Raw genomic sequence first — 26,139 nt, forward strand, 5'->3', positions numbered from 1 at the left:
GCATTCATGTGAATTATTTAAATTTACATTTAATCATTTTATCCAAAGCGACTTACAAATGAGAACAACAGAAGCAATCAATACCAACAAAAGAGCAATAATATATAAGTGCTGTTTCAAGTCCTGGTTAGTCTAAAGCAGTAGCCTACATGTATTTATTTATAAATAAAACATTTATAAACATAAGTTTATAATAAGTAGATGGAAAAGAGTTCGAATATATCTAGCTAGTGTTAGAGGGACATGATTGTTTTCATAGTAATTAAAAAGTGTTAGAGGGTTACTTTTTTAATAAAAAACAGAGCATGTATAGAGCATGTGGATAGAACAGAAGTAGAATAGAGAGTTCTAGCGGGTCAAGTAGATGAAAGAGAAGTGTCTTTAGCCGTTTCTTGGTTATCAAATGATCAAATAGCTCAATTGGTAGAGCACTGCTATATCAAGCGCAAGGTTGGGGGTTCGATTTCCCGGGAACACATCATGATAGATAAAAAATGATAGCCTGAATGCACTGTAAGTCGCTTTGGATAAAAAGTGTCTGCTAAATGGATAAATTTAAATTTAAATGAAGCCTATCAACGTCAGTTATTAACATGTTTGCATTACTGCAGCGCAGGTATCACTGTATCAAAGTCGATTACATTTATGTTCACATTAAAACATTGCCGATAACACAAAAGTCATTTATAGTTACATGTTTATATTATTTCAATTTGTAAAAAAAAAAAAAAAAAAAATTCTATACAAAATATTATTTTAATTAATATATTGTGCTGTATTATAATTGTTGTGAAGAGTGAGTGAGTAGTCAAGGGTATAAATCAAGCCTGTCTCTAATGTTTACTCTTGAATAAGTTGCTTGTATTAAGTGCGTTCTTCTAAAAAATATATGTAGGCTTAGTGAATATTACACTGTAATAAGGAGGCTAACACTTTTTAAAATAAATAAATAAATATATATATATAATATTTATTTATTGTGGTTTTGGAATTTGGAAGTGAAGTCACAGGCTGCGATTCTCCCGGACATACATGCGTGTAGTCCATTCATCATCCCACGACTGTACTTCATTTCCCACAACGCACTGCGCGCGGTCACCATGTGTGATGTCGCTCTGCTCGGGGTCTCTGAATGACAGAAAGGACATGAATAAATGCGTATGTGTGTGGTAGGGAAATCTCATCACTCCTGTGTGTAGCTGTGCACATTTCTCGTGCTTCGTGTATTTAGACACTGGACGGGTGCTACTTTGATTAGTTTAGCAGCTCAGTCAGTAGACATCACTTAGCAAAGCTAGCGGCTCACGTTTGGTGACTACCCAAACACTTCACAAGTTCATACTAAACATTTTAAAAACGATTATTTTAGGAGGTCGGTCTGTGATTTCTCATCTATAAAGTTTCTTTGTAAATGTGACTGAGCATGTGCTAATGATTTATTTGATTTTATTTGTTTCTGCACTATTTTTAAGGTGCTGAACCGATGGGATATTGAAGGTAGGAAAAATAATTCACGTCAACTGATATGATGCACAGGCTTTATTATAAATCTACATGTTTTGCCTGTTGTCAAACCAAGAATAAGTGAAATCACAAGCTTTAAATAATATTAGGGTTTTAACACATTGTAACGGGCAGGAGAAAATATCTCAAGTGCACGTGAAAACTGTTGATTTTAAATATTAATATAAATTATAAATGTGCTTCTAATATCAGTATAATACCAAATAATGTACCATTAGCGCTATTTTAATTATTCCTTTTTTTATTAACAACAAATTATCAAATCCTGTATCCGTTTGAATTGAAAATCAACACAATTCACAACTGAAGTCTTCAATATCAACATCACTATTAAACATGAACTAATACTGTTGAAAATGTAATTTACATCAAATATCATTCTCATAATTTGAACCAATTCAAAAAGCATTTTGAGTTTCAATAGAATTTTTTTTTCTCTATAAATAGTGCAATTTATTATATATAATGTTATTTCTCATTAAAAAAATACTTAATGTAAATAATGTATATTATAGTGTTTTCTGTTGTTGTTGTTGTTTGTTTACTATTTTTTACATTTTTTGGGTTTAAATATAATAATAATAATAATAATAAAAACGATCAATTAAATAGTGTCAGTGTGGTCTCAGACTGTTGTTTATTATGTTTCTCAAACTACTGACCATCTGCTTACATCTCAGATGGTCTTGTTGATTGTCATTTATGATCTTGTCGTCCTCACTTTGTTCTCACAGTCAGGTCCCTATCCGACTGTGCTCTTGTTTCTCTGCTGGCAGACGGTTGGGAGCAGAAGCTTGTTTGGGATGCAGTGTTTAGTGTGTGTGAGAGTCCTCCGGCAGCCTGCTGTCCTGCTGCAGATCAGTCCTCCGTCCTGCAGCCGTCCCGCACAGATGCTGGCTCCCCACAGCTGCCTGAAACGCCTGAGCTCCAGCCCGCGCTGGCTGAGCTCTCAGAGAGATCATCCAGGAAACCCTGCTCCGGTGCAGGAGGATCCAGACCCTCTGCAGGACAAGTCCATCGGCCTCATTCAGAGATTCAAGAAAACCTTCAAGCAGTACGGCAAAGTCGTGATCCCTGTGCACCTGCTGACCTCTACAGTGTGGTTCGGCACATTTTACTACGCTGCCATGAAGTAAGTAGATGATGGATCACAACTGTATCCATTTAGATCAAAATAATACTTGATATTCGACGACCACTGAGTGAATCATAAATACAATCTTGCGATGAATAACAGCTGGTTGTTATTGCAGAATAACTGAGTGAATACAAGACCCTGACCCGAAGCAGCTACTTGCCACATATGTAAATAATAAGACACAAAATATTACTTTGAGTTTAAATATTTGAACGCAAAGCTTCCGTGAAAGCAGGAGTTGCGAGTCTATGATACCAGGATGACTTAATTAAATAATTGTACGCATAATATTGAATTGAGTTTTAATGTGTTATTATTAACGAACCAAACGCAATGATTTCTAATCAGAATGAAGTATTCAGTTCAATTCAATTAAAGATTTTTTTTATAGTGCTTTTTACAATACGAATCGTTACAAAGCAACTTTACAGAAAATTATGTTTCTACAATATTTAGTAGTAGCTTATGGTGGTGACTGTCAGTTTGTGCACGTTTGACAGGATTTTTTAAAAAATGAACACAAGACGTAGTCAACCAGACGATGAACATTATTAATATTATTAATTAATAATTATTATATGACGCAGTCACGCTTGTAGCAATAATTGTTAGTTCTGTTTGTTGATTCAGGGTTAGCAGCATCATCTGAGGTCCTCTGAGGGTCAGCATCATCTCTTCTCAGGTGTTCTGGATCCAGACTGGAGCTTGTGTAAATCCTAGTTACATCCGTGGCAAAACATAGAATCAAAATAGAGACATCATTAGCATAGCTGCTGATCCAACAAAGTAAAAATTAATTTAACCCAAGCTAATGAATAAAAATGCACATTTGATCAGATGCAACTACACTCACAATTTAAAAGATACATTATTCGTATGCTTGGCGAAAGAGATGCGGTTTAATCTAGATTTAAACCGAGAGCGTGTGTCTGAACCCCGAACGTTTGGGAGCCAAATGTGAAAAAGCTCTACTTCCTTTAGTTGACTTTGCTATCCTAGGAACTACCAAAATCCAGTGTTTTGTGACCTTAGGGAGCGTGATGGGTTGTAATGTGGTATAAGGCTAGTTAGGTATGCAGGGGCTAAACCATTTAGGGCCTTATAGGTAAGTAATGATAATTTGTAACTGATACGGAACTTAATAGGTAGCCAGTGCAGTGACTGTAAAATTGGGGTAATATGATCATATTTTCTTGACCTCGTAAGGACTCTAGCTGCTGCATTTTGGACTACCTTGTTTATTGACGAAGCAGGACAACCACCTTGAAGTGCATTACAATAGTCCAGTCTAGAGGTCATGAATGCATGAACTAGCTTTTCTGCATCAGAAACAGATAACATGTTTCGTAGCTTGGCAATGTTTCTAAGATGGAAGAATGCAGTTTTTGTAACATGGGCAATATGATTTTCACAAGACAAATTGCTGTCTAATATAACACCCAGATTTCTGACAGTAGAGGAAGTAACAGTACATCCGTCTAGTTGCAGATTGTAATCTACAAGATTCTGTGTAGTGTTTTTTGGTCCAATAATTAATATCTTTGTCTTATCTGAATTTAATTGGAGAAAGTTATTTGTCATCCAATCTTTTACATTTTTAACACACTCTGTTAGCTTAGATAATCGGGAAGTTTCATCTGGTCTCGTTGAGATATATAGCTGAGTATCATCAGCATAACAGTGGAAGCTAATTCCGTATTTTCTAATAATATTACCAAGGGACAACATGTATATTGAAAATAGAAGGGGACCTAGGACGGATCCTTGTGGCACTCCATATTTTACTGATGATAAATGAGATGACACCCCATTTAAGTAAACAAAATGGTAGCGATCGGACAGGTATGATCTAAACCATCTTAGAGCCGGCCCTTGAATACCTGTATAGTTTTGTAATCTATCTATGAGTATGTCATGATCTATGGTGTTGAACGCAGCCCTAAGATCAAGTAAGACTAGAAATGAGATGCAGCCTTGATCTGTCGCAAGAAGCAGGTCATTTGTAATTTTAACAAGTGCAGTATTCCTAAATATTCCACAGAGATGTGCCATAACAGCTGATATTAATTAGGGCTGGGAAAATAAATACATGCATCGAGACTCGAGAAATGATTCTGAAATTTTCCGAATGCATCGCGATTCTTTCTCGAGCCAGTTTTGAGCGTAGTTTGAACAGCAGATGGCACTGCATGCTTTAGAAACAGCCGTACTCTGCTCGTTTCCAAATCCTTGCACACACTTGGACCTAAAATAATTGTTTATAAAAATTTGAAAAGATGGAATCGAATTACAAAGGTGTTCACAGTGGGCTGTGTTTATATTAATCTCGCATCATAAAACTATTATTCTAAGCCGAGGTGATATTACAGACTCCGCCGAATGAACAAGCGCTTTTCTTCATGAGCATTTGAGTGTGTGGATAAAAACTGGAGTAGAGCGCCATCTGCTGTTAAAATCTTTGCTCAGAATCAATTCCAGAGAGAATAACAATACATTCGGAAAGATTGATTCTGCATCGATTTATCGTGCCACAATTTTATGATTATCGATATGTCTATAAAATAATAATCATTATTATTATTATTATATTTTTAGTTCTAAATAAAAATATTACAAATACTTAATAAAAACATTATTATTATAGTACACTATACAAATTACGTTTGTAATACTTTAGCTGTAAATTAAAATGTATTTCAAATGTTTAAGAAAATAATTCAATATTGTTATCTTTTGATATTTGATAAAAATAAAAAGTACACTAAAATTTATCTAATGAGACTGTTGAATTTAAATCAACACTTATTTTGAACTCTCTCAGTATTTATCTGCTGCTTAATATCAGCCTGTCTGATACAGTATATCGATCTGTTATTGATGATATTTAAGAGTGGTTAATTAAAGAAAAAGAAATAAAAACTGAATAAATAAAATGCCAATGTCCTATGAGAAGCGCAGCATTAAATTGTAGATTCTGACAAAACAAACCAGTGAATAAGGGCCAGCTGTGAGGTTTTTGCAGGAGAGGGTGTGTTGATCTGTGAAGCTGTGTGTGTTTGGTGGGGGGGGGGGGGGGTGTTAGGTAGGTACTAGGTCATTTTCTTTTTGCTCAGTCATTGTATGTGTATGGCACGCGGTGGATTGAGGTAAATGACACACTGGAATGTTTACTCTGCATTACATCTGGCTCAATGTGGGTCACCACTGTCTAGACGCCTGAGAAATGTGGGAGGTGTTAATGGATGCCTGAGACTCAGCATGAGCTCATTCTGCAGAGAAGACAAGACCCGAGTTATCCGTTTGTCTCCTCAGCCTTTAGCTCATATTAATGATGCCCATTTGGTCTAAATTGAATATTTGATTCTCAGATAAGTTTTCAGTATCTTTCGAAAACAAGAAGTGTTAATATACACACACACATTATATTTTATTTATACTTTGCAAGTGTTTTTGTTCACTTCAAATACTTTGTTCAACCAGTGTGGGGGTTAATAATCATTAACTAAAACTATTTTAAAAAATTGGCAATTGAATTGAAGATTAAATCAAATAATAATATTGGATAAAAAACCTTTCAGTTATTTGCAACATTATTCATTGTTGTCTTAGAACCTTAAAATTGCTTATCGGAAAAATAAATAAAACCTAAAACTAAACTGAAATGGAAATAAAAATGAATAATAGAAATATTTAGAAAAGTAATAGAAAATGACAAAAACAATAAAAAGAAAGTTAAAATGTAAACAGAGTATAAAAATAAAAGCTAAAAAAAATTATAAAATGATTAAAGACTATAATAGTATGTAAATAATACAAAAAATACACTAATTGCAGAAATTGCTACAAAATTACTACTAATTGTTATTATTGCTATTTGTACATATAATAAGTCAGTGGCCACCAAAAGTGGTTGGTCGCCCACATGTGAATATATGACAATATAATGCTCATGTATGAATAACTTTGCCGTAAGAAAATGAAGGCTTTTATGAGAAATGTATTTCTATGCTTCCTGTCTTTTTTTGTTGTGTAGAGGGGTGAATTTGGTACCATTCCTGGAGTATGTTGGGTTTCCTGACAAGGTGGTGAAACTCCTGGAGAATTCCCAGAGTGGCTACGCACTGACCGCTTACGCCATGTACAAGGTGGGTGCACTAGAATTAATTCTATAAAATAATTGACTCATGTGTTGATTTTTCTGATTTACAAATTAGAATAAAATGGTAAAAATAAACTTCAATTGAACTTAAAGTCTGGTTAGTATCATGAAAATCAAAGCAAAATCAAGGAGATTTACTGTAGGTTCAGTTTTCCAAAAGAATTTGCAAGAAATTGAATAAACAAATTTGAGCTCATCTCAAATGATTTAATTAGAATGTCATTGACATTTTATACTTTTAAGAACATTTTAATAATCAGAATGACCTTTTTACACTTGAAAGAATCTTTAGTGCAATGGGAATGTCCTGTGAATGTGAAGTTCTTCATGGAACCATAGATTTTATTAAAGAAGCTTTATTTTTAAGAGTGTGACGCTGGTTTGATGTTCTCTGCTCTCGTGAAGATCGCCACACCTGCGCGCTACACGGTGACTCTCGGAGGAACGTCTCTGTCCGTGAAGTACCTGAGGAAGCACGGGTACATGTCCACCCCTCCACCTGTGAAGGAATACCTGCAGGAGAAGATGGAGGAGACCAAAGAGAGGATCTCTGGCAAGATGGAGGAGACCAAGGATCGTATATCCGAGAGGATGGAGGAAACGAAAGACAAGTTCACAGAAAAACTTCAAGAAACCAAAGACAAAGTGTCTTTCCGAAAGAAAAAGGAATAGGTTTATAGACTTACTCCCCACATAGTTTCATGAAGATTCACGTTATTTAAAAGTTATAATAATACACTTAAGGAAACATGTTTTATGCATATATGAAATAGTGTAATGTAGCCTCTACACTCACTGTTAACAAAATATGCTAAACTATCACAACAAGATTATGGTTCATAAATTGACCATAGTTTCTAGATATAAAATATCACAGTCTGCTGAAAGCCTTTGGACTCTACTTGGAGTGTTTTTAACGGTTAAGAGTGTGTTTTCTAAAGAGAACGGCAGGTGTAATGTGTCCAGTATCATATTATGTAATAATTAATTTGAGTTGACCACATAACACTGGATCTTATTTAAATGAAGGATTCTAAAGTCACAGATTTGACACATACGTGACTGAGAATGAAATGGGTGTGTCATTGAATTTATTCTATATTGGTATTACGCAAAAGCTGAAATTGTACGTTAAGATGTAATCCAGCTTATGTCATGGTTTAAAATAATGAAAAAAATGAATACAGATAAATTCACAAATAGTGCTGACGTTCATTCTGTAAATCAGCAACAGCCTTCGTCTTGTTTCCGTTTTGGTACACTCCTGCCACATTCATGCGTGTCATTTATGCGAGCTCATGTTCCGATGTCGATGTCTGTGGAGTGTCACATTTCTCAAGTCCTTTTTTTCCTTAATTTTGCATAGTGACTAATGAAGTTTAATAATAATGGAACTGATTATCCGGCTGCTGATGCACTTGGGCTTTTGGGGTCTGATGGGATTGTGAGGCCTTTTATTGTCTGATGACGGATCTTCCACTTGGCTGCCTGTCACCAATAACAATAAAAAAGATATTGTTTCACAAAGCATGAAGTACAATTGAAATGTTTGAAAGTTTACACACACACACACGTATATATATAAATGCATTTTGGATAAGTTTCTTAAACGCAAGTTTTTGTAGGGTTTTGCCTTTGTCTTGGCTTCATACTGACACTTTTCAGTGTGGATGATCGAAGGTAATAAAATATTTTTTTTATTTTTTAAAAATGGGCTCATTCTCCAACTCCCCCAGAGTTAATAAATTGAGTTTTAACATTTTCTAATTCATTCATCGATCTCCGGGTCTGGGGATAGCACTTTTAGTTTCGATATTTTTCCTATTTAAAACTTGACTCTTCTATAGTTATATCGTGTACTAAGACTAGTGGAAAATGAAAAGTTGCGATTTTCTAGGCCCTTATTATTAGGAACTATACTTAAATTCCAGCGTAATAATCAAGGGACTATTTTCAGGCACTGAGTGATATCATTGTGCCTGCTGCGTCCATGGTACGGCAGCACAGTTTCTTGATTATTATGAAGTATAGTTCCTAATAATAAGGGCCTAGAAAATCGAAACTTTTCATTTTCCGCTGGTCTTAGTACACGATTTAACTACAGAGGAGTCTGAAAAATATCAAAACTCTTGCTACTGGTCTAATAGGATTCAACGATGTATGCTAAGCTATGCTAAAAGTGCTATCCCCAGACCCAGAGATCGGCTGAATGGATTAAAAAACTAAAACTCTTTATTAACCCTGGGGGAGTTGGAAAATGAGCCTACCCCCCAAAATGTGGATTGTTCCTTTAACTATTGCCATTTCTTACCAGAGCTTGTTTGATAATACTCAAATTATTTTAAGATTCAGTTCGACTTAGCACAACATAATGACAAACACAAAGCACAAACGAGACTCATTCTCTGCTTGTTTTCCTCAACTTTAATTGCTCTCTCTAGCCATTTGATGACAGCGAAAGAACAAGCGTGGAATCGTTTCATGAGGGACTACAACAGTGTCTTTTTTTTTTCCTTGAATTTATTTTTTATGATTTTTTTTCAGTTGGTTTTTAAGTCACCTTTTTTCCTGTAAAAGTATTGCAATTAACAGACCTCAAACTGAAAACCGCTGACGTCACAATTAAATAGAACAATAGAAATAAAATAAAAAGGCGTAATGACAGCAGCGTTCCTCGCTCACTTCTTGTAAAAAACAACAACAACAACAACAAAAAACTTTGTAGTCCACAATAGGTCATACAGTCCTTGGATGGGATGTCGCTCAAGGCCGATGGAGAACGTTGCTGTGGATTGGCGGGAAAATCCAGATCCTTGTAACGGAACGCTGAAGTCTCTTAAGCCCCTTTCACACTGCCATTCCGGCAAATACAGGGGTAAAGTGTTCCTGTAATTGTTCCCTGGTCGCTAGATTTGGCACTTTCACACTGCCAGTGATGACCCGGTATATGTGCGTGCTTTCACACACAACCCTTGAAGATCCCGTAACGACACGTGACATCAGCACGTGACGTGTAATGTACGAGTCGACAACGCTTGGCACGTTATACTTTAACTGAAGCAAGCAAACGATCTCGGCGTCAGCACAGAAAGTGAGGAACTAACTGATCTCTGCTTCATTACAGTTTGCACATATGTTTTCGTCACGAATGTTGATCTTCCTTCAAAACAGCCGGTAAAAAAGTCGCGCGATAACGCGCGTCATCACTTCGATACCGAATTCGATCTGGCTTTTGTTCACACAGCGCTCGTTCCGGATCGATTACCGCAATGTTACTATGTCCCCGACCCGGGTTCGATTCGGTAATCAATTCCGGGACGTGGTTGCTTTCACACAGAAGGCGACCAGGCAATGTTACGGGAATATTGCGGGTCCGACGTGCAGTGTGAAAGGGGCTTCACCAACACAAGTTTCCAGTCACTCGCTCGCGGATCGGTGTTTCTGGAGAGGAGCCTCGGAACCAGACTGCTATGCAGAGGAAAATGACAACGTGAACATGCAGTAAGGATCAGCTATGGGCTGGATTCTCCTCATTTGATGCTTATTTAAATACCACACAACTCAATTATGCGCATAAAAACAACAGAATGTTAACCGAAAAAGCCTCACCCTGAGCTATTTGATATGAACCACGTGACTAAAGGCCGCGTGGGAGCCCAGAAATCGACAATCCGTTCCGTTTCCTTGCAATGACTTTATTATTCTGCGTGGATATTACACAACAGCTAGCAGTCACAAAATCAATAAATAAAATGACAAGCGCTGGCATTTATAATTCTCTCTGGAAGTTACAAAAGCAGCAGCTAGTTATCCTTTATATAGGCTAACTGCCTTAGAATCAGAATATTTGTTTCATCACACAACAGATTTGCATTTACTGTATAGGAAAAAAATATATTTATATAAGTCTTTTTGTATTTCTGTGACCCTATAATGTAGCATTTCTCTTTGCTCTGTTATACAAAAAAGACAAAGCACAATTGAAGGCATTCACAAAACTTGATGCCACCATGTTAAAGTTTTCTTTTTAATATTATCTATACATTATATTACAGTATTAACAATGCTTTCTTGTGGTTTTCTACCCATTGGGTAGGATATGTGCATAATATATTCAAGTTATATACAGCACCGTACAAATAAACAGAGTCCGACTACTGAAAGAAGCACCATAGGAAGTGAGGCACAACAAAGGTGGGGACTTTTGAGTGCAAGTGGGTTTCTATGTCTGCTTAAACATGACTGTTAGGCACCGGATATGCTCATGTAAATAGTAACATGCAAACCTTTCGGCTGCAAATGGAAAAAAATACATTTGGGTTCTTTTCCTAGCACAACTATGCCAGTGGAAACGCGCTAAAGTTAGCGAAGACAACCAAAACAGAGCATGAATATCTATGTCTCGGTTGGTACGCAAATAGAAAGTAATGGGGAAGGCCTACATAACGAATGGACAACAGCAGCAGCGGTAGCAGCGCATAGCAGCAGCAGCAATACAGTACAACTCAAACTGCGTGGTCAGAATGAGTGACGGGAAGCCAAGGTTTCAGAGCCAAAGCGGATGGGCGATAGGAGAGTCTTGCTATTTAAGGGGAAAAAAGATCATATAAAAGTCTATTTTAGTGGGGGGGGAGTGGCGTTCCCTCCCATTTTGACTAAATGTCCTCTCAAACTGGTAACTTTAATAAATAGCTAGTTAATAAATAGGTTTTCTATGGGACTTTCTAGGGAAGGCCAAAGACTGATGTTTTATAAAGCTCAGGGGTGATGAAAAACACAATCTGCATGTCTGAAAGCATTACAAACGTGTGCCATGTGATTGAATACGACTTCAAATGAAGAAATAAAAATAAAAAAACGGGAAGTACCTCGTTATGATTGGTACACGATTCGTTTGTGATAAAACTGATGACAAATAACAGATAGAAGTGTGTTGCCTCGGAATAAAACAGCATTCCAGGAGAGATAAAATATGAGATCCATATACGATCGTGAACTTAAGTATAGTATTGATAAATGGGAAAAAAACAATATGCATGCTTTTTTTAGTGTGAAAACAAATTGAGATATGACACACTCATTCAGAAGGAGACAGGATGTGCGTAAGACTACAGTTCCCATGATTCCCTTGCACTTGGACCCCATGACAATGCTGAAGTGACGTAAGTTTAAAGTGCTACTCGACAGGATGAAAGTGGCGTGTGTGTCGTGACTTCCATCCGCAGATATCCATGCCAGTATCTCTCACTTGGCCGGTGGAAAAAGTGATCTGGAATCTGAACGGCTTGTTAAACCCCCTCTTTTTTAAATAAGTGCCATGATGCAGTTCAGGTGTGGAGATCTTAGGCTGGATCAGAGTTCTACATCTCCATTTCAGGAAAACGAGAACCGTGAAAATGAAGGAAAAAAATAACAGGAACCATGTGGATTGACATATGAAAAGAAACTAAGGGTAGGCGTTTCTAAAGAATAAGTGCAACATAAAGACTTTTTGTTGTTGTTGTTGTTGTTGTTGTGAGTCACATCCCCAAGAGTTAAGATTTCTTCATGGCACTCAATTTGGATTTTGATTAGTTGAGAACAGTTTTTGTGCACGAGTCCTGGAAATGCACAAACAATTAGAAAATTTCTCAATCCTATGACCTATGTGGTCTCTCACGCAAACAATCTGTGCCAACACACGCGTTCTTTAAATACAGGAAAGCATAAAAGAACAAAGAGATTTAGCCGAGGAGCCCAAACATCCATACAAGGCCCCAAAGTTCTAGCAAAAAAAATAAAAAATACAAAAAATAAACTTTGTAAGCTTGGTTCCTCAATATTTTTGATTTAAATTGTGCAAGGGGAGTGTACTAACAGTAAAACCACTCCCCTTCAGGTCCAGGAGGAAGTACCGGAGAGCACAGGTGATGGCACACGCTCTCTACTGCCCTCTGCAGGTGTGTCCTAGTCACATGGGTTTGTCACGCCGGCTATCCTTATCCTTGACGAACAGGGTTGTGCTTGCGCCAGGCTGGGCGGAGCCGCTGGCTGTCCTCTGGTTGGAGGGTGGTGTGTTATTGCTGTGCTGGTGCAGGAAGGAGGCGGAGCCTGGGTATGTCTGACCCATCACCTCACTATAGGTGGGCGGCGGACCCTCCATGTGCGAGTTCGAGGCACTCTTGCCAGAGTTGCTGCTTGGGGGCCGCGGGCCGCCTCCGTGCACGTAAACGTCTATCAGGTCGCTGTCGAAAATGGTCCGGTTCGGGGGGGCGCGCACGGACGCACGGCTCAGCTCGAGCTGCTGCTCGGGGTCTCTGAGCTGGAGGGTACAGGGGCCCTTGTAGGGCGGCAGCTCCTCACCGTCTGACAGGCAGATGGTGGGCGGCAAGTGGATGTCCTGCTGCAGGTATGGGTAGGTGGGCTGGAAGCGGCTGAATCGATCCCTTTGCATAAATGAAGGTGGGTTGAAGCGCTCTCCGCTTCGTGGCCCATACATCACCTGAACACAGGAGAAAACATTCATTATAACTTTAGAAATAACATTCAGTAACATTCAGCCAAACTAATTATACAATTAGTTAATTATACAATCAATATACAATATGAATATTGTTCAAATGTTGTTGTTTTTTTAATGTATTGAAAGAAGTGCCTCAAGGCTGCATTTATTTGACCGAAAATAAAAGTAAAACCGGCAATATTCAATATTTAAAATAACTGTATTTATTTAGCGTACACAGAGTCATTTCAGAGCATAAATGAAGAAATATAGTGATTTCTATTAGCTATTAGCTCTTAGCTATATTGCCTAGCCATAGACATGACAGTAAAGCATAAGAGAAAGGAATAATATTTAGCAGAAAAGTTGAATATGTCAAGTCAGTTAACTAACCTCAGTGGCTCCTTGTTGTGTCACCAAACTATCTGTTGGCCATGCACAGGCGTCCTATGATACAGAAAAGAAAGGCCAGTGTGAGTCATGCATTAAGAACAAGACATAAATCAACTTCATCTCATGCATTAGAGTTTTAGGTTTGAGTAGAAAAACTCAAATTCGCTTCAGGCATCTGAAAAGTTTATCTAAATGCACACTCAGTAAATATGAGAATGCATTAATATCATGCATTATTAATTCAAGACCGCTGGTTAGTCTTGTGCAGTAGTAGAAACAGTGCTTTTCTCTAAATTTATTAGCTTGTTTCTGAATTTAAGAGCTTGGGTCCTTTCATGCTCTGCATCTGTTCCTAAATCACATCTTCAACTCCTTCATATCTGTTTATGACTCTCTCTCTCTCTTGTTCTGGGATCTGCAGTCTAGACGAGCATGTCTCGATCTCAACTACAGGACGTAAATCAACATAAAGAAGAACCACGGATGTGCAGAACTGCGTATTTCCAAAATCAACTACTCTGTGGGTTACCTAAATGACTAGTTAGACTTCTGTATGAATAGGTTGGTTTAGTGTCAAGCCCACTATCAGACATGTTTCTTAATGACTCTAACCTTTTATAGCACAACATTTTCAGTCCACACAGAAAACAGAGACCTAGGGATTATAATGCACTATAAACAACATTAAAGGCACAAGTCAACCTAACTAAAGTGGACCATACTGACCCATCCCTAGTAACTAACTGCATAATGCCTTTGTGCAGGTGTGCCGACACAATGACCCTGAAGCTGGCCCATATGAACACGGTCACAAAGTCACACACTTGGGGATCAAACAAAAGAACAGGAACTCTACACCCACTCAGTGTGCACACAGACAGGACACACATGGTGACTGGAGAATCAAACGAACACCCACTCAGAATAAAACACACACACACACTCTTACCGGCTGCATGCCCTCCTCTCGTTGACGGGCTTGGCTGTGGCGTGTGAGGAAGGCCCAGGCCGATAGCCGATAGTGATTCAGCAAACAGATGATTACAACTACCATTACAGTCATCACCACAATTATGATTATTATCTGAACAAACTCCAGTTCAGCTGCAAGACAAGAACACAGAGAGAAAATCATTAGCATATTTCACACATTCGCAGAGAGCTGCAGAAGTTACAACAGTTTTATATTTTCAATCTATTTTCCCTGTGCAAAACTCACTGCAAGGGTTTTTTTTATTGCTTGTTTTATTATCCGCCAGTTGAAAATCATAAGCTTGATTGCTTAAAAAGATTAATACCACATCGAACCACAAAAATGCACATAGTTTTATCAGATATCATTTATGTTTGCAGCATAAACAGTTCAAGACAGTATTAAGCATTCATTTTTAAAAATAGAGATTGCTGTTAATGATTTATGAGCTTTCAGGAACATCAGAGAGGAGGTGTAAAGCTAGACAGTTGCTAATGAATACAAGTAATGATATGGCAAGCCCATCATGTTCTTAGTTCTTACCACCAGGGGGCAGTAACATGAACACAGCTGGGAGTATTGAGATTGACAGAACAAAATCAACAGACTAATCCACAAAAATGTGATAACATGACATTTCAAATGGCATTTCTGACCTAGATCAAGTTAAAGAATGGAGAAAAAAGAGAAACGAGAGAGTTTTGGGGTCATTTCTATTATTAACGTGAGCACTGTCCACATGAGTAGCACAGCTCAATATGTGTCATCTTAAAGATTTCATAAACTGATTATGTCATATGTAGACCTCACTCAATCAAAGGAAGGAATACATTTTTTATGTAAATCTCTTCATACTTCCTTACTGAGAATCCTTTGAAAGGAAGTGACTGAATGAACATGACAATCTATTTATCATTGTTTTAGTGATTCTTCTCCAGCAATCGTGAAAAACGATCAGACAAGTTGTTCCAAACAGGGTAGACCTCTCTTTCAACCCTTGAACACACAGTTGGGCCCAGTCGAAACCTACTCGTTCTGCAGTCACATGAAAACCCTGTAGAAATATGCCACACATAAATTCAGAGATATCTTTTTATCCCTGCTGCCCACTGACGGAGTAACCCAGACAATTCCATCTGACACGTGAAGGTTTATTATGAGTCAATGGAAAAACTGCTGCAAAGCTATGAAAACTGAAGTAAACACCATCAGCTGTCTAACACAATCTCCATTGATGTTAAGGGTAATTGGCAAACATACGGCTATGACATCAGCAACACACAGTGGACTTTGTATTACGTAGGAAAATAGATCTGAATGAAATGGGTGCTTTGATGGTCTTTTCCCCGAAGCTGCAAATTCAAATTCATCCTCTTTAAAGTCCATATGCATGTTATATATCTTATTGTGAACAATTATTTTATTTAATTTTTTTATGAACTCCTAGAGTTTGACTAAAATTTCATAATGGAATTTTCTGGTGGAAACTTCTCTTTGGTAATGTATGCTGGTAATGTATATCATTTAGTCTCCTTGTTAGTGTGTCCACCCCCCATGCCAGAGACCCGGGTTCAAGATCCACTCAGAACAAAATAAGGGGTGGTGGTGAGGACCTGGAAGAGTGGGGTTACATTGGTGCCATGACCCGGATGGGAGTGAGGTTTAGGGGGTGAGTGTAATGGGAGCCAGAGAGTAGGTGCTGTGCAGGTAATCTTCACTCCACTGATCTCTCGAGAGGCACTTGTGGCTGCAGTCATTTAGCCTCCTTGTTAGTGCGTCCGCCTTCCATGCTGGAGACCCAGGTTCTAGACCCACTTGGAACAAGAACAAGGTGTGGCAGTGAGGACCTGGAAAATGGGGGTTACACAAGCTTATCTGCCTCAACTTTTGAGTGCAACGTCCACCTCTCTCAATCCCAAGTCCTCTCTCTGTATTGTTCTTTTATGATAATCCTTAAGACTTGGATAAACAATACAATAAAAGAAGAAATGATCTATCACTTCTTCTAGTAGTTCCTCATTGTGACTTTAGAGTAAAGTTAATCAATCACCCTCAATAACCGACTTGCCAGATGACTAGTCAACCATCCTGACTCATCTCTACTGAAAAGTTTGTCAAGTTAGTAGTTTATTTATGTGAGCCATGTCAAACTTTAGTTCCTGACGTTTCCATCATGGCCACTTTCTCTCTACAATAACAAGGCTTTACCCAGGATGCAGTTGGGCCATGACACTGTTAAATAAGCTGCAATGGCGCTGGCTCTTTGCCACGGCTCCACCAGAGAGAGTGCTTGCAAGACAAGGCCCCATCTGTTGAGGGCTTGGAGGAGAGAACCAGAGACCAGACACATCCCAGGAGTTAACCCAGCACAGGAGATAAAATGGCCCTAACCGGATTACAGCCTGGACCAACTCCAAGAGACAGACAACTGGTGGTAGTTTGAGGGGGATGGGGTGAGGTGAACATGTAACTGACACATCTCAACCTCCGTGACACTAGGTTTGTAATCTCAGCCAACCTAGAGTACCGGGCACTGCTCTAGCACCATTCCTTCATCCAGGACTGTCCATTGCTGTATTAACACACTGTAACAGTTTTCTCTAAGCTGCCAGGCTAATCTTATCAGAGCATCCTTACTCTGTCCTCCTTAAAAACGACCTGTTCTGAGCCAAACAACCCAAACAAGAGATGATGGCATCTAATGCGGTAAAAATTGACTGTAGTGAGTAGGGTTTTTGTTGATAGACGATAGTATTGTGTATGGACGATAGTCAGAGTTATCATCTGTGGCTGATGCCTTTGATGATATCACAATGATTTCTATTAATATTATCAGGCTAATAATACTATCTAATTAATATTAGGCCTTATTTGTTCCATTATATTTATTTGTCTGTGTTTTTACAGTGTGGCGTGTTATAACCAATCGCACACAATTCTGTTTAGCTTATGAATGCTATGGCCAATCAGAGGAGTTCAGATGAATCACCACAAAACAACAAGTTTTGTTGTTGAGTGCACACTCACTGACTGAATTCTGCTCTCTCGTGAATTATCTCATCATAAACAACAAAGTGCAGATGTACGTGCAATGTAAGTATAAGAAATGTATTCATCATACAGTGTAGATATCTTCACTGATTATAACGGGCATTAACTCGAGCTAGACTGAAGTCAGTTATGATACCTGCTGTTTAAATAACTGATGAAATGTAAGCATTATAATTAGTAACTTACAATATATTGATTAAATTGTGAACACTAGTAGTCAGGGTGGGCTTGAATGAAAAGGCTGTGAGGTACAGGTTGTACGGTCTTGTCTAATTTTCACAGAATTTTTTTGTAAAGACACCTTTTTATGTTTTGCCAGCTAAACAATCAACACCTGTACATCTTTCTTTCACAGCTTTAATTTGTCAATTTAAATATGCTCCCGAACTTTACGAGGATACATTAAAAGTGCATCGGGTGTATCTGGTCTTGATAAGTTTTAGTTCAACTAGATACTAGGAATGGGTATCGTTAAGGTTTTAACGGTATTACTACTCTTACCAATACTGCTTAACGGTCCGGTACTTTAACGGTATTCTTATCAGTACTTTGTGTTGTGTGTGTGTGTTCTTTTTTTTAAGAACAAGTTGAGAACAGAATTAACATTTTTTTTTTTTTTTTTATGTAAAATTAATAATGGGCTTGTCTTGGTCCAGAGGTGTTAGGAGGAGTTGGTTGGTTCATAGTAGCTGCAGCTTAAAAAATAAATAAATAATAATAATAATTATATACTGTTTTGTAAACTAACTTGAGGTGCTGTGCATTAAAGTTAGCCAAATAAATGTTTAAATTTACATACTGATTTTTCCTTATTTGGAATTTTAAAAACAAGTTGAAAATATGTTGATTTCATTCTCAATTTTCCCAAAAGAAATCAACAGAATTTCTACGTAAGGTTAGCAAACCAGGGAGATTTTAGTTTTATTTTAAATGACGTGAACAACGTTGATTCAACATGATTTTAGCATACATACCTGACGTAGAGGGGGCAACAACCAGAGACGAGCAAGCTAGGCCGTCGATACACACAATGCACTTTTGAAAGATGCTTTGAAAGATTGCTTGTGTTTCTGCCCTTACATGCAAATATTGTTTTGCACTTATGACAACGAGGGTTGTCAGCACTAACTCTAGTGAAGTATAACCACACTTTGGAACGTTTTGGTCTCTCTTTTGTCACTCTTTGTAATAAGCAGAAGTTTTCGTACTGTTATGCGTGTACCGCGCTCGTCGCGCATGCGAGTTCTTGCAGATCTCACAGACAAACGTCTTAATAATATCGCAAATTAGAAATGTTTGGTGAGATAAAATGTGCACAATAACATTAAGCAAGTCTCTTCACCATCGTCACTCTTTATTATTAAGCAGGAGTTTACGTACAGTTACTACATGTGTGTGCGCTCGTTGTGGTGTGTGTGTGTGTGTGTGTGTGACTGACTGACAGACAGCTTCCGCGGCGTGCATGAGAGTTCTCGCAGATCTCACAGACAAACGTCTTAATATGATCGCACATTAGAAATGTTTAGCGAGATTAAATGTGCACGACAACATTATTAAGCAAAAATACATTGTACATTATTTTTTTCCCTCCAGTACCGAAAGCAGAACTGATACTGTCAGATCTTACTGATACTACGGTCTTTCATAATTTAGCCCCGGGGCCAGTTTAATACCGGGTTTCGGTACCCATCCCTACTAGATACTACTCAGATACCGATGAAACTGAATTCAATGTGACTTTATTGTCATCAGTCATCAGCTGTTTTATCACTACGCTAACACCGCAAGTTACATAAACTCGTAATCCCTATATAAAATCATATTCGTTGAGCCTCATTTAAACTTCCCATTGCTCATCGGAGGGCTCATGCATCAAAGTCAGACGTGATGGCATTCCCGGAAGATCTGTTAATGTATTATGATTACAGACACAAACCCCAGAGAGAGCAGACACAACAAACAGTCGTCAGCCTGTTTGCGACAGGGCAGAAATGTAAACAGGCTGCGATAATGTGGCAACAACTGCACAACAGCGAGGGAGAGAGGCAGCTGGGCTAATTCGGGTTAGCCTTATGTGGACTCTCTGAGATCAGACAGCTCAATCCTCTTACTGCTACGTATGCTGCTCGGTTGTGTTGTTAGCTAAGAGGAGATATGTGCTAACACCTGTCACAGAGCCTCTAACAGGCTCTTAGGTGAACTGGGTGCGGCGTTGTTCAAGCAGTCGTCACCTCGTCTCCGAGGTTGGAAAGCCCTGGCAGCACACAAGTTTGCTAGAAAGTGCGGTACAGCTCTCTTCTGCGGAGACCATTCTGTTACTGAGCTGAAGGAAATGGAGGAGGCATTACATAAGCCTATCCGAAACTCCCCCCCCCCCTCTCTCTCACTCTCTTTTTTATACTGTGCTCACAAGCTGCAAAGACAACCATGTCTGGCCTCCAGATCTATATTTCATGAAGCCATTTCCTGTTTCCTCCTCTCCACAGTTTCATAACAGAAGGAAAACAGCTGTGCTCTCATGATCTGGGAGGAAAGAAACGGAGCGGTTGGAGGAGGAGGGGGAGAGAGGCTTGAGAATGGGGACTGCTGCTCACTGCCAGCCATCTGTGCTCCGTCTCCAAATGTCTCTCCGGTACAGTACTATTCTCATGGAGTCAGGCACAGTACGTGGAGATCATGTCATGAGAGATCCAACAGTTGAACTCACAGCAGTGAGGGAAACTTCTTAGAATGGGCTTTGAATTCATACCAAAGCACACATTACACAACAAATTTCCAAGGGAAAGAGTGTGTGTGCAGTGAACGACTAATTTCCAAGTGACTTCATCGGCATGGCAAGACAGCGGGGACGAGAGAAAAACATTGAAAGTTTCCTTGCCTCCTCTTTAGTCTGGGCCAGCTTGTGTTTCAGGGATTACGAAACCACACTAAAAGCAAGCAATCCCCAGTAGATTCCATGCACAAACCCACAACTGAACATGCAGCCACCCATGTTGGCATTCATGACTGCAGGTTGTACTGGTAACTGCAGAAAAAACTGAGATGGACATATCCAGTCATAATACCACTGCTTCATCAAGCACAAGCCTTAATCTAGTTAACCATCCATTCACCCACGTCACTGCACGCACCAGACAACAAAGGCATTATGGGAACTTGAGAGGGGCACATTGCCCCCTCCTCCTGTGTTATCTGAGTTGTCCCATCAGAATGCCAGACAAAAGGAAAGGGCACAAGCCAGACGCCCATGTGGGATGGAGACTTGTGAGATGGCAGGTTTCACCCAGAAATGCAATCATATGGTAAGACTGAAGCACGTTTCACTGCTGCAGTAAATGCCCCTTTCTGAAACATTCCCTAGCAACATGCTATGAATCACTTTATGAGAGGCTGTGGAATGGGCAAAATAATGAAAGAAAGAAAGAAATGTCTGCAGAAGGTATTTGACCGAAGTAGTGCTATTTTACTAAATATTTGCAGGGTACAACTATGTGGGACTTACTTTATCCAGAAAGGACAGAAAAGAAAGAAAGAGGCAACTAAGCATTTTGGAATTTTCTCGTTCTTCAGTTTCGGGGAAACTGAGAGAAAGGGGAGGGTGAGCTTGTGAAGTCTTTCAACAGAGCAGCCCTTTTCTGGTGTGACAGACATTTTCCATTCACACACAAGGTGTATGAAAAAACGCAAAGAGATGGAGTGCGAGAGAGACAGAGAGTATGTGGGAGACAGAGGAAGGAAAAGAAAGATTGAAAGTGAGGACACTTGAATAAACTGAGTTTCATGGAACAAATGAGATCAGAGAACAACTCAAAGAGCCACCCAATAAAATAAAGACGGTCAAAATCTAAGTCCTTGTGGCACACCATATTCAATCACAATGAAAAGTGCCGTAAAAATGAACTGTGCTATCTAACACATATATGGCCTTTCACTGTGGGAGAGATACCAGGAAGTGCAATAGCAGAACTAGGGTGCATTTAATTGTGCCAGTGGCAAGAGCTATTCGTCTGTGCCTCTCTGGCAAAGTGGCACTGTCACCTAAGCAGGGCGCAAGCCACTGACCTCGCTCTCTAATCTGAGATAAAGCGCTCGTATTAAAGAGACGCCCCATACGGGTGCCAGACACGTCTAGACTCCCCATGCCATAACACCCACTTTTCTTTAATTATTTAACCTGCCAGTAAGACTGTACAAGATAAGCTCTGCCTGGGCCCAGACACCACCTGCTACAGAGTCCCCCTACTCCCACCCCCAACCTACAGCTCATCTCATCCCACCGGTGACACCTACTTGCTTCAAATATTGTTTTACACCCCTCTCCTCCTCTTCTTCCATTTGACACCCCCTTCTCTTCCTCCTCCACCTCTCACTAACGTTCGCCCAGGCGGATTGAGTCATATCCCCTTGAAACAGGACCCAGCCCTGGATTTAGTTCTTCATCAAATAGTTTTTGGTACATGATGTTCTTTCTGCAGTTCCGACAGCATGACAAAGCTCTTTAAAAGCACTCTACAGTGGAACAGCATGTGTGCTAACAATGTACAATAAACATAGTGTGTACTAATAAAAGAAGATATGCATCATATGTAGCTTTCATCCTCACAATCACATTTTCGCCCTCATAATCAATGTTATTCTACGGTGAGGCTATTCCTAACTGGTAGTCTTTGTCCCCAGGGAAGTCTTGAGAGCAGACATGTGGGGACCTCACATCGAGGCATGCTGGGATACTAAACACTCGGCTCAGACCAACTCCTGTCAATCCACATACTGAAGGATTTTTACCACCTATTGTAAAAAGATAAATGATGGAGGGTCATACACAGCTGTTCCAAATCTCTGCGAATGCAGGGGTTTTGGATCTATGCATTGAAACTTGTGCAAAACCAACTGTACTTCCATAGTTTGTGTATTTCGGAGTATTTCATTATGAAAAACAACTCGAAAGAGAACTGATTGGATTGTTAAAATTGAGCATTCAATACCAGAATGGACAGACCATGTTGTAAACTTTATTACATTAACAGGCATTCAATTACTGTTTTAACTTTTGAAAGGTTGCACTGCCTACAACAGCTGCCTAAAATATAAATGGCTAAATGCTTAATATTAACGAATAGCTTGTAAGACCTAGGTGATGTCAAACAAAAATAAAAATAATTTTAGAGGTGAAAGATTAACATTTGTTTTCCATTAACATGCACTGAAATGCACAACAACACCAGGAAATTTTATTAAGGTAAGCTATAGAATTTAAATTGGTTAACATGCAGCAGAAGAGGGAACACAAGCAGAAAAACACAAATATGTTTTAACTGGCTGTGTATTTTGAACTGCACTGGCATCAGTGAGCCAAACCCTCATTTTTGGATCAAAAGATTAAATTTCCATAGTTACCCTCGTTTTAAAAGTTCCATTTTCCTCCATTTTGTTTATCTGCACTGCACTGAACAACATAAATGATTAGAGAGCAAATGGCTCGTTGGCTCTTACAACAGAAACAAGTGTCATGGTGCAAATAGCTCTCAAACATTCATGTCTCACGCTGCCAAGCCCCAGACAAAGTCTATGGTATCCCTCTGTGATAATTTCCATTATCTCTTTGGAAAAGTAAAGAAAGAACGCTAAGCCTTGATAGCTTTAGTCCTGGCAGGAAAACATCTTCTAAACATAGCGCTGGGAGACTCGGAGAATAACTGCGAACATCAAGTCAACAACATGATGATTATGACAGGGTTCAGCATGTGACTTCACTGACTGCTGTAATACGAGATGTGAAGGTAAGAGCCCATCCTATCTGAACACTGACTCACTACATTAACACACAAACAACCCCTCGGCCTCCACGCGCTCCCTGAGGATCACACTACCTCCAGAGCATCATCTCCTACGCAGCTGACACTGCCGTTCACGCAGAGAGAATGAGTGGTTGACGAACGGGACCAAAAAAGAACTGGAAACAAAAAGAGTACAACAGAATAAAACGTGCTTGAAATGTCCTTCTTGATCACAGAATGGACAGTTCTTGTCCTGGAGGCTGATCACAAAGATGCCAACTATTAACCTTAATTTACACGTCAGCGAAAAACACAATATTTTTCAAAAGCACTAAGACACAACATCTAATATAACACAGGCAGCATCATATATGTCTAACAGTCTTGTGTGATTGACGTGCTTGTAATGTTTTAAGCACAAATTTTTATTCCTACCCTTCAAAAAAAACTGTTTAAATAAAATGCATATAGTTAGATAATACAAATGACAAGGACAATTTAAGAGTTTTTTTTCCAGACAGGCCAACTGCCGACAATCTTAATAAAATAATGCTCCCCCATTCTCTCAGTTTGGGGATAGGTGCAGACAGGGGTGACTGACATAATCAGATCCCCGACAGACTTTCAAATGAGGGTCAAGACACATCCCTCCCCCAATGTCAGCCATCAGAAACTATAATACTACAATGCATTATTTAATGGTTTTGTGCAAGTACAATTGGGAATATTACAATGATTGAAATGCATGTTTTATTTGGCCATTAAAGTTAGAAAACTTGGCTTCACAATCCCTCTCTGCATTAAACTGAAGTAAGTAGTAAAAAAAAAAAAAAATGATTCAATGATTTGTGCATCACTTAAAAATGTCTGCATATTGTTATATTAAGGCATATTAAAAAAAGATAATTTTGTAAAAAAAAAAAAAAAAAATTGTGGAAAAGATGCCTTTATTTTTATTACGATTTTACCTATTGTGTTAAACATTTGCATTGTGAAATATATCGCAACACAGAAAATTACACAAATCCAATCCATCAGTGTTTGCTGTGAAATATAAACCTAAAATATTCAAATTATTGCTAAAATAATTCTTTACATTTTGATGGTTCTTTTTCTAGTAATTGCCAATGCAGAACAGACTGTTTTTGTATTTAAATCAGGCAGCATGCACTTCACGAGCACCATGAATGAGAAGCTAAGGGTTATGGCAGAGGCCTTCTGACCTTTCAACCCTGAGAGGAGGGGATAGGAGAGCTGCTGTCTGGGAGCAGGACCCAGTGCATGCATGCCTGATGAGAGGGGAAGGGTGTGAGACACACAGTCTGATAGCATCACGTCTGATCTGATTCTGTTTCGTCTGCTGTCTTCTCGGCTGTCTCTTTTGCGCCGAGCACCAATGCACCATTTTACAACAACAACAAAAAAGGCAGCGGAAGGGAGGCCAGACGCTGTGTGTGTTATGCGCACAAATTGTTTACATTCCCGGGTAAACGCTAAACAGCAACACTGCTTCAGATAGGGTCTGCGTTCCGCCACGACTGCTCTGAAAACCACACGCAGGATTTTTTAAATCCAACATCTATGCTTTAAAAATATGCTTTTCTTCTATAAACTTTCTTTTGTTATATGTTCTGTTTTTGCATTCAGACAATTACAGGATATTGGCTTTACAACTAACTAACCACACACACACACACACACACACACACCAAAAACATAAAAAAATAAATCCTTAACACGTGCATCTAAAACACTGCATTTTTGTACTTAATGCTCTACTTCAGTTTTATTTTTTTAACCTTTAACTTCAAACTTGCATTTAGACCTGATCTAAAACCTATTTTAGAAACGTCTTGTTAGATCAATATTTATTCTGACCAGCAAAAGCCAGTACATTTACTAATATTTGGCCATTCTGACCAATAAAACCAAAACAAATGTTAGTTTTTAAATCTAAGTTAAATAAACTTAAAATATACACTAGCTTTAAAAGTTACGCACACAGAGGCTGCACTAATTTAATCAGAAATTCACCAAAAATATATAGACAACAACAAAAAAAAAAAAAATGAAACACAATTGTTAGTTTATCTAGTCATTTTTGTTTATTAGTAGGTCAGCAGCAAAGACATACATACATTTGTGTTATTTAACATTTCATTACCGCAGGTTTGCATCATATTCTGAGTTTGCGTTTTAATTAATTTTGATGAATACTAAATCTGTTTTTTTTTTTTGTTCTGTTTTTTTTGTGAGTGGGATAAATTAATGCACATTCACATTTAATCTAGAACTACATCATGTTCACACAGCACTTCTGTACTTCCGACCTCTCCCAGTACGGGGACAGGAGTCTTGTCAGTCAATAAATGAGAAAGCTTTTGAAAAAGTACAAAAAAAAATATTTTCCTGTAAATGAAAAAGTAATGCGCTACTTTACTAGTTACTTGAAAAAGTAATCTGATTACGTAACCTGCGTAACTTGTAATGCATTACCCCTATCACTGATTGTAATATATTTCTAAATATAATTTATTCCTGTGATCAAAGCTGAATCAACAGCATCATTCCTCCAGTCTTCAGTGTCCCATGATCCTTCAGAAATCATTCTGATATGATGATCTGCTGCTCAAGAAACATTTG

The 26,139-nt window shown here is 38.6% G+C and overlaps 2 protein-coding genes across 8 annotated transcripts in view; one reads left to right on the plus strand and one right to left on the minus strand.

Annotated features, from left to right (window-relative positions):
• Window positions 1-1,031: 1,031 nt before the first annotated feature.
• On the plus strand, window positions 1,032-8,349 carry fam210aa (family with sequence similarity 210 member Aa). 6 transcript variants are annotated; one of them, XM_052533135.1, is made up of 5 exons: window positions 1,032-1,169; window positions 1,473-1,497; window positions 2,259-2,656; window positions 6,696-6,807; window positions 7,227-8,349. In XM_052533135.1, exons 3-5 carry the CDS (start codon window positions 2,328-2,330, stop codon window positions 7,491-7,493), a joined length of 708 nt encoding a protein of 235 aa, XP_052389095.1. In that variant the 5' UTR covers window positions 1,032-1,169; window positions 1,473-1,497; window positions 2,259-2,327; the 3' UTR covers window positions 7,494-8,349. The 6 variants fall into 6 exon arrangements, with proteins under 6 accessions (XP_052389095.1, XP_052389098.1, XP_052389097.1 ...); XM_052533138.1 differs by having other exon boundaries at window positions 1,045-1,158; XM_052533137.1 differs by having other exon boundaries at window positions 1,062-1,169; window positions 2,301-2,656.
• Window positions 8,350-9,230: 881 nt separating this feature from the next.
• ldlrad4a (low density lipoprotein receptor class A domain containing 4a) overlaps window positions 9,231-26,139 on the minus strand; it is a 75,787-nt gene continuing 58,878 nt past the window's right edge. For both annotated transcript variants that reach the window (XM_052533140.1, XM_052533142.1), the window contains 3 exons: window positions 14,645-14,799; window positions 13,696-13,749; window positions 9,231-13,302 (listed from right to left, as the gene is read on the minus strand). In XM_052533140.1, the coding sequence (XP_052389100.1) occupies window positions 12,772-13,302; window positions 13,696-13,749; window positions 14,645-14,799 (740 nt within the window). In that variant the 3' untranslated portion in view covers window positions 9,231-12,771. The remainder of the gene's footprint in view (window positions 13,303-13,695; window positions 13,750-14,644; window positions 14,800-26,139) is intronic.

The sequence above is a fragment of the Carassius gibelio genome, chromosome A19 (genome assembly GCF_023724105.1).
Source record: "Carassius gibelio isolate Cgi1373 ecotype wild population from Czech Republic chromosome A19, carGib1.2-hapl.c, whole genome shotgun sequence".
NCBI lineage: Eukaryota > Metazoa > Chordata > Actinopteri > Cypriniformes > Cyprinidae > Carassius > Carassius gibelio.